The 8,328-nt window shown below is 40.5% G+C and overlaps 1 protein-coding gene across 1 annotated transcript in view; it reads left to right on the plus strand.

Annotated features, from left to right (window-relative positions):
- The window catches only part of LOC111336101 (ATP-binding cassette sub-family C member 4), a 9,535-nt gene extending 1,320 nt beyond the window's left edge, over positions 1-8,215 (plus strand). The window contains 7 exon segments of the mRNA XM_088740598.1: positions 1-159; positions 812-1,194; positions 1,958-3,291; positions 4,166-4,736; positions 5,381-5,517; positions 5,918-6,788; positions 6,790-8,215. The exon segment at positions 1-159 is cut by the window's left edge and continues 398 nt beyond it. Coding sequence (XP_088596724.1) covers positions 1-159; positions 812-1,194; positions 1,958-3,291; positions 4,166-4,736; positions 5,381-5,517; positions 5,918-6,788; positions 6,790-6,829 — 3,495 coding nt within the window. The 3' untranslated portion in view covers positions 6,830-8,215.
- Positions 8,216-8,328: the final 113 nt, after the last annotated feature.

The following is an 8,328-nucleotide window of genomic DNA, read 5'->3' on the forward strand; positions in this document are numbered from 1 at the left end:
ATGTTTTCTGAGCCACAGAAAATACTTCTCTATGGTTGTGCGCTCGCTCTTTTTTTCAGCGCTTTGATGGAGAGAGTCACAGCCCAAATGCTTATGTACAGATGTGAATTATTAGGAATAACACTGAGTAGTGCACTAAAAGGTCTTGTTTATCATAAGGTAAGTATATTTACCAGGATCTAAAGATCTTTCTAGAGGGTGTGATAATTCAGTTGACATGCGAAGGTCTGAGAAGAAGAATTTTTTTTTTTAAAACCGCACACAACTGATGAATAACTCTATCAACCAGCTATTATTTGCATTGGTTTGATAACGACCGGTAGCAATTTTAGTTCCAAAAATAAAAAAAAACATGATTGACAACTTCGTGCCGGTGAATGAATAGACAGTACGAACGCTGTGTATTTGTTCATGTCCTTCAATGGCAAAGTCGACATTGTGAAAGTCTGAAGAAGCCAAAACTGAAACGTTTTCATGTGGAAATTGAACTGACGGTTTATCGGGTGGAGGCGAGAAAAGAAAGTGATGAATGACAGCTCAGATGGACTTGAGCAAGGCTGTTTTGTTTTCTAACAGACGTTTTTCTTAATTGCAAGCTCCAGGAAAAACTAATCATTGCTTCACTGCTCGCTTCCAGAAATGTTTTTCTCACTTCACTGACAAATAAATTTACCTTATTTGTCGGAGTTAAGTTATGAGCTCAGAGCTACGTTATAGGTGCATAACATGGCTCCGTCCAGCCAATCAAAAGACTAGAAGTTCTATAGCCATGCTCCTGTTTTTATTGAACGAAATTATTTCCCTTTTCCAGACACTTTTACTAAGCAAAGACGCATTGTTCCAGTACACAACTGGTAAAGTGATTGACCTAGTTTCAAACGATATTCAGCGATTGGAAGGAGAGGCTATCAAGTGGATATTTCTGGGTTTCATTTCACTCATTGAGCTCGTCATCGTACCTTTTTTAATGGTGTATTTTATTGGCTGGCAGTCTCTCGTGGGAGTACTATTTTTGTATCTCCTCCTTCCATATTACCTCCTATTGTCCCGTGGGGGCGCTGTTCTGCGCTTGCGTACAGCAGCGGTCTCTGATCAACGCCTCTCTCTCATGAACCAGGTAGTTTCTGGGATACGTTCTCTCAAAATACATGCCTGGGAAGATGAATACCGGCAACAAATCAGGAGTACCCGAAGGTATGTAAAGATATCATGGTTGGTAAAGAAACCCTAAGATGAACTGACATTGTTCTTGTTCTTACTTGAATTTCATTTTTCTTTGGGCCAAATGAAGCTAAACCAATTTCTTTTTTAACAGCCACTATTTCCATATTTCGAGCCAAGCTAGTTATAATAATAATAATAATAATAATTATATATTTATATTGCGCAAATTAACATGTGAATATGATCAAATGCGCATCACAACACATTTCGGGGGACTTTGGCCGGACTGCATCAGCAGTTTACAAACAATCAAAGGAAACTTATTTGAAGATGCCCCCCCAATTCCCAGTAAACAGGCCAAACCACATCACAGTAATCTCGTGAGTGGGTTCTTTAACGTCCCCTGCATAACCAAATTAACTAATTAATAGATGCAGGAGACGGGACCTACGGTTTAGTCGTCCTTATCCGAGAAGACTAGAATGTCCATCCATTTCTTGATATTATAGAAAGGTAGCGCATTCTCCTCAGTTATTTTAAGACCTTGAGTGTTGGTCCGGCCGAGGCTCGAACCATCGACCTCGACCTCCCGCACAACAGTCCAGCACTCTAACCAATTGAGCTAACCGGGAGGCGGTTAGCTAACTAATATCATAATATTAGTTTTGTTGATTGGCACAATTTTTAGGTAGCCAACCAATCAGACCGCCTAGAGCGCCCAGACCGCTAAGTATGTAAGTTATAGCTGTCTGGTTTTCAAAATTTCCCAATTTTGCTTCTATTCTTTTTTCAGAAAAGAAATTTCCATTATTCGAAAGATGTGTGCAGTTCGCGCAGGTGTTTTGGCCCTAAGATTCTCTTCAATTTCCATTGCAACACTGCTATCAGTCATTACCCTTCTGTTGACTGAAGAAACTCTTACACCAGTCAACGTTTTTATGCTGATTTCATTCAACAACATGCTTGTGATATGCATTTGCTCTTACCTTGGGTTTGCCTTGTTAGAGGGATATGAAGCTTATGCCTCGCTCGGTAGAATTGAAGAATTTCTCCTTTTGAAAAATTTGCGTGTCAATTCAAGCGATTGTTCAAGCCGAAAAGAAACAGAAAGTGAAGCTGAAAACCCATCTGAGACGAAGAGGAATTCAGATTGTCACAAAAAACTGCGAGATGTTTCCACTACGAATGAATTACAAGATCAAACGATTTTACGTGTGAGAAGTTTGGCGTACAAGCAAACGGAGCGACAAGACTCCTACATTCTTCAGGGTATCGAGTTTTGCGCACTTGCCAGTAGTTTAACAGTCATCACCGGACCAGTTGGTTGTGGGAAAACTACTCTTCTATCAGTGATCGCTGGCGAAGTTTCATGCACACACGGCCAAGTATCCTGCCAAGGAACTTTAGTGTTTGTTCCCCAGACGGCTTGGGTATTCTCTGGAACCATACGAGACAACATTTTGTTTGGTTTGTCATACGAGGAGTCAAAATACACCAGAGTAATTGAAGCTTGCGCTCTGACTGACGACATCCAGCAGCTTCCTGATACTGATCAAACAGGCGTCGGCGAACGCGGAGTTGTTTTGAGCGGTGGCCAGCGAGCTAGGGTAAGCTTAGCACGTGCAGTGTACGCTAATGCAGATGTGTACGTTCTGGATGATCCTCTAAGCGCCGTAGACTTCAAAGTTGGACAACATATATTTGAAAAATGTGTCAAAGAACTACTAGGCGATAAAACTCGGATGATGACCTCTCATCACGAAGATCACATGAAAGACGCTGATGAAGTGATCGTGTTGTGTAAGGGCCGTGTACTGGAGAAAGGAAGTTTCCTTGAGTTGCAAGACAAAGGAATCCTTAATAACACCATTGACCCCCTCTACAAGAAGATTTCAAAAGGAAGTTCAGGTGAGGAATTTACAAAAGAGAAGGAAATTGGAAATCTTGAAGCTGCTGGCAACTTGATTGGAACTGAAAATCCATCGAAAGAAATCAGGAGTCTTCTTATGCCGCAAGAAGATCGCGAAATCGGAGTAATTTCTTCCAAGCTTTACTGGAACTATTTCAGAAGCGGAATGGATACTTGGATGATTGTCGCAATAATCCTCTTCATCATAATAGTCCAAGGTAAGGGTTTTAAAAAAAGCCTTTTCCAAAGAGCTCTCTGTGGAAAGTAATCCTTATATGCACCAGAGTTGCTTTAGTTCTTGGCTTAAATCGCTTCAGAAAAAAATCACCTCATCTCTAAATCAAACACATGTGGGACTAGAATAAATTTCGGCGTGGTCACTCAAAAGAGTTTCCGCACCTCAGGCAGTTTACTTGTCTTTGATTTGAATTCTCCAATGTGATATGTTACTTTTTTTCTGCTTGGCTGTGATCTCATGGGTTTTTAACTTAACAACAGTCAGTCGAAATCAGCGCCCGACAGAATAACCTTACTATGCACAATGTAATAGTCCATGTGCCGGTGAGCTAAAATTTTGTCCGCGTGAAAATTTTTGGAGATATGTTCCTTCGTAAACAGGAACATTCTAACTGTGTTCCAGGTCAGATGGTTTGCCGTTTGGCGTGTGGATGTGTCGTGAGGTAGCTGCACATTTAAGACTGAAAAATTATAGGACCTTCACTTCATTGTTTAAGAAGTATCAATGTTAAGAAAAAGGATTTGACAAAAACGTTTTCCCTAAGTTAGGGAAACTTACATAACACGCAACGGTATTTGACGTTGGTGCTGCATTGGCCAAAAATTTTGGAAAATCGCAGACCTCTCACTTTCATGCATTGTGTGGCTAGAAAATCTTAACATTCGCATGCAATATTGACCTTAAGAAGTGGCACAAAATTCTTAAGTGTATCAAATTGCTGATGAAACGAAGGCCATGCCATTTTCTTTCCCCTAACACGTCTGTGTCTCGCTTGCAAGCCAACTCATCCGACTCACAATTGACACATAGAAAGTTTTAGCTTGAGTTTTACTCCGTTCACGTTTTCTTTTCAGGATTATTGGCTGCTCCTGACGTGTACCTCTCGTTCTTGACAAAGCAACTCCCTCAACATCAAAAACATCGATCAAACTTAATAGTCTATGGATGTTTTGTTTGTGTAGCACTCATACTTGCATCGGCACGAACATTTCTATTACTCTCCTGCTTTTTACGATGCTCTAAGCGTCTTCATGACGAGATGGTCGTCGCTATTTTACAAGCTCCCGTTGTGTTCTTTGATTCGAATCCTGTGGGAAGAATCCTCAATCGATTTTCTAGAGATGTTGGCTGCTTGGACGAGCAGTTACCCAGATCATTTCAGTCGGCAGTCGAAACAGTTTTTCTTGTATTTGCATCAATAATTGTCCCGACTCTTACGAATCCTTGGCTTGTTTTCGTTCTCATACCGTTGATATTGGTAGCTATATACCTCTCCACGTATTATTTGAAGACATCCCGGGAACTAATGAGGCTAGCGTCCATATGTCGTAGTCCGGTGTTCGCTCACATTTCGGAGACTCTTAATGGACTGGACACGATTCGAACCAGAGGGAGACAAAGCGATTTTGTGGAGCAGTTTTACAGGTGAGTTTGTATGAATTACTAGAAAAGTGAGGATGCGGTCCCCACTTACAAAAAGAGGCGGGGATTAATGAACCAGAGGCTCTGACGTTTTTTCCATTATCTTTGGAGAATTAAGAGCGTTGTTTCAGTGATTAATGGAAAATTATTCCCGTCCCTAAGATGTTGACCAAATTTTAATACAACCTCCATAAATGATAAATAAATAAATAATTTGTAATGTAGGAAGTAGTGGCCTAATCTTCCGAGCCGGTGGCTCATGTTGATTATATTCGACTCCAGATCCAATTGGAATTTGGAATATTGGTTTTTGTAGAGGGAGGAAAACCGAAGGACACGAAGAAAAACTCTCAGAGCAAGGACGAGAACCAACAACAAACTCAACCCACACGTGACGCCAGGTCCAGGAATCGAAGGCGGGTCACAGTGGTGGGAGGCGAGCACTCTCACCACTACGCCATCCCTGCTCCCCTAACCACTAACCACTAACCTTCGACTTCAAAGGAGTCTTTCAGAGGAGTCTTGTACTCTGTTTTAAGCCTACCTCAGATTGAGCGAGTGTTTGATTTAATTGTCTTTGTGACTGTAAAATCTGAAATTTGATTAAATAAATAAATAAATTCTTTTATCTATGTGTTTTCCTAAAGACATCATGATGTTCTGAATCAAGCTAACATCTTGGTACAGGGCAGTGGGAAATGGATCAGTGTGCGCTTTGAGATTATTTCTTCACTGTTTGTTGGCGCGGTGGCTTTAGCAGCTGTTTTGGTATCGCAAGATGCTGGTGAGTATGTATCAATACAAGACTAAGCCTATAAATCTGATAAAGATCTCTTTAAAATAGTTACTGAAACCTTAATAAAATCAAATCAGCCACACCAGCTTATCAGAACTATGGTGATCAGTAAAAGGCGTAGTACAAGGCATTCGCAAAGACTCGAGAGAAGTTTCGGAGCCACCTCCACGTGCAATTCAAACGAGCCTCCATTCTGGCAATTGCAGCGGTCCCTATGAATGAATCTAGCCTTGTCAACTCCCCTACACTGCCTTTCATCACCTACTACGACAAGGGCGGCGAATGACTAGATATTATTTTGACTAATTAATGTAAAAACTTAGTTAGGATCTTCTTTAGTACAATCTAACTCCAATTTATCTCAATATCCAATTTTTCGGTTTATCAGCTTTTGCTGGACTTGCCTTGGCTTATGTCGTGCAAAAATTTGGGCCGGCTCAAGTCGCCGTCAGAAGAACAGCGGAAGTCGAGAATTTTATGACGTCAGTTGAACGAGTTATTACGTATACAAAGCTTGAATTCGAGCCTGGATATAGGATAGAACAACGACCGCCGGAAAACTGGCCAAGTAAAGGAAACATCATATTCAAAGACGTCTCATTGACATATTATCCAGGAGGACCACAAGTGTTGAAAAACATCAAAGTCAATATCAAAGGAGGTACAAAGGTCGGTGTTGCCGGCCGGACGGGTGCTGGAAAGTCATCTTTTGTGGCAGCTCTAATGCGCATGCCTGAATCTTTTGGCGAAATAATCATTGATGGTATTCCAATAAAGGAAATTAACCTGCAGGAAACTCGACGACGCATATCCGTTCTTGGCCAAAGTCCAGTTCTGTTCAGCGGATCACTGCGGAAAAATCTCGACCTTACTGAGCAGTTTACAGATGCAGATTTGTGGCAAGTTCTAAAAGATGTACAATTGAAAGAGTTTGTGAAAAGTCTTCACGGGCAACTTGATCACAAACTATTGGAAAATGGAGCAAACATCAGTGTAGGAGAACGACATTTGATTTGTTTGGCTCGTGTACTATTGCAGCGAAACAAGATCATCGTCTTGGATGAACCCACGGCCAATGTAGATCCAGAAACAGAAGAAACAATCTGGGGCGTGGTGCGTCAAAAGCTAAGGGATTCCACGGTCATCACGATAGCTCATCGATTGAAGACCATCAAAGACTGTGATAAATTTTTAGTTTTGAAACATGGAATGGTAGCAGAGTTCGACAAGTGGGACTCATTGGTGAACACAGAAGGAAGTGAGTGAAATGTCGCGAATTGCAAGTAGCAATAGAACGTAAATATGTGTAGCTAATTTACACGACTGGACAGTATTTGGTAGATGTTCTTTAACGTTAAGCGTGGGTATTTTAGAGTGAATATTTTACACAAATCAATTGAGAGCTTTTATTATACACTCGTAAAGGAAGGGAGTATACATTTAATGTTGATCATTTGTAGGACGATAGCTGTTGGAGTTTAAAAATTCTATTTCATACTGGGCTATCATTACCAACAGAAGTATGTTAGTCTGCACAACACATGAGTGTTGAGGTCTATTGCATTATGTTTCCTTAATGCGCATGATCTAACGCATGCTCAGAGGGCGTCAATTAAAAATTAGGCATTTTATTGGTGCGCAGCGTGCGCAGCGAGTGTAGCGAGCGAGCAGCAACATATTCAGGATTTAAAAATATATAAAGGGGGTTTGAATTCTCGAATTCATCACTTTTTACCAGAATTCATTGTCTGTACTTAAAACAGTACTTCACTTAGAGCAGGCACAGGCGGTGTGCGCGCTAAGATTGCGTTGCACTGTGGTAGCGTTATCTTCAATATGGCTGTGAAAGTGGCCAAATTTGAAAGATTGACGGTTAAGCCGTTTAATTTCTTTTTTCTTTCATTATACTTAATGTAATTTGACAAATTCTGAATGTGTAGAAGTATTTTTGAACCTCTTTGTCGGGAATTCTTTCGTTCTCGATGACAAACGCAAGTAATGTTGTTTTAGTAAGTAATTTGAGACCGGGTTCCGTTTCTTTGTTTTTAAACATAATTTCTCTCCCGCAAAAAATAACTGCAGAGATACGTTTCTCAAAACCTCCTGCTTGGTATCCTTCATAAATTACGACTCCCCCCCCCCTCCTCTCTCCCTCAAGAAAAGAAAAAGAAAAAGAACTCCAGTTCATCTTAGTATGTAGTCAATGAACTAACAAAACCTGCAATCCAGTGCTCGGACAGAATATCATTTGAGGTGAGATGGGTCGTCCTAAGTCTTAGTTTTGGAAACACCCCAGAATTTGGCACTATTTTAAGAAATAAAGGTTAATATAAGTCGTGGAACGCATAGGCAAATGAATCTCTGCGTAAACTATGTCGCTATCAATAGAATGTGCCACAGCATTACTATCTCTTAGATACCCTAGTATATGGCTAGAAGTCGCAGAAGACAAATCGTCATTTTTTCCAAAACGAGCACAGTTAACTATCGTTAACCTTTTTTGTTTAATTTTCTGTTAAGTTGAGATTGATAAATGTAAGACAGGAAATAAGTCAGCTGATTATCGAAGAGATCAACGTGTAACTGTAACCTCATGCTTTTCCTAAGGGAGTGTTGGACATTGTTATTATTTTAGAAAATTAGCTTCCCAAAAAATAAACAACCAAAACATAAAGTTTGACACACATTTCAGTGCAGGTCTGATATCAGTGGAATGACGTTACTGGAGTGTTTGGAAAAAAAAAGCACGGAACTTTGGGGCTGATTCGCCACGAAAATTCAAAGACTAGTATAAATGCA

The sequence above is a fragment of the Stylophora pistillata genome, chromosome 1, assembly GCF_964205215.1.
Source record: "Stylophora pistillata chromosome 1, jaStyPist1.2, whole genome shotgun sequence".
In the NCBI taxonomy this organism is placed as follows: domain Eukaryota; kingdom Metazoa; phylum Cnidaria; class Anthozoa; order Scleractinia; family Pocilloporidae; genus Stylophora; species Stylophora pistillata.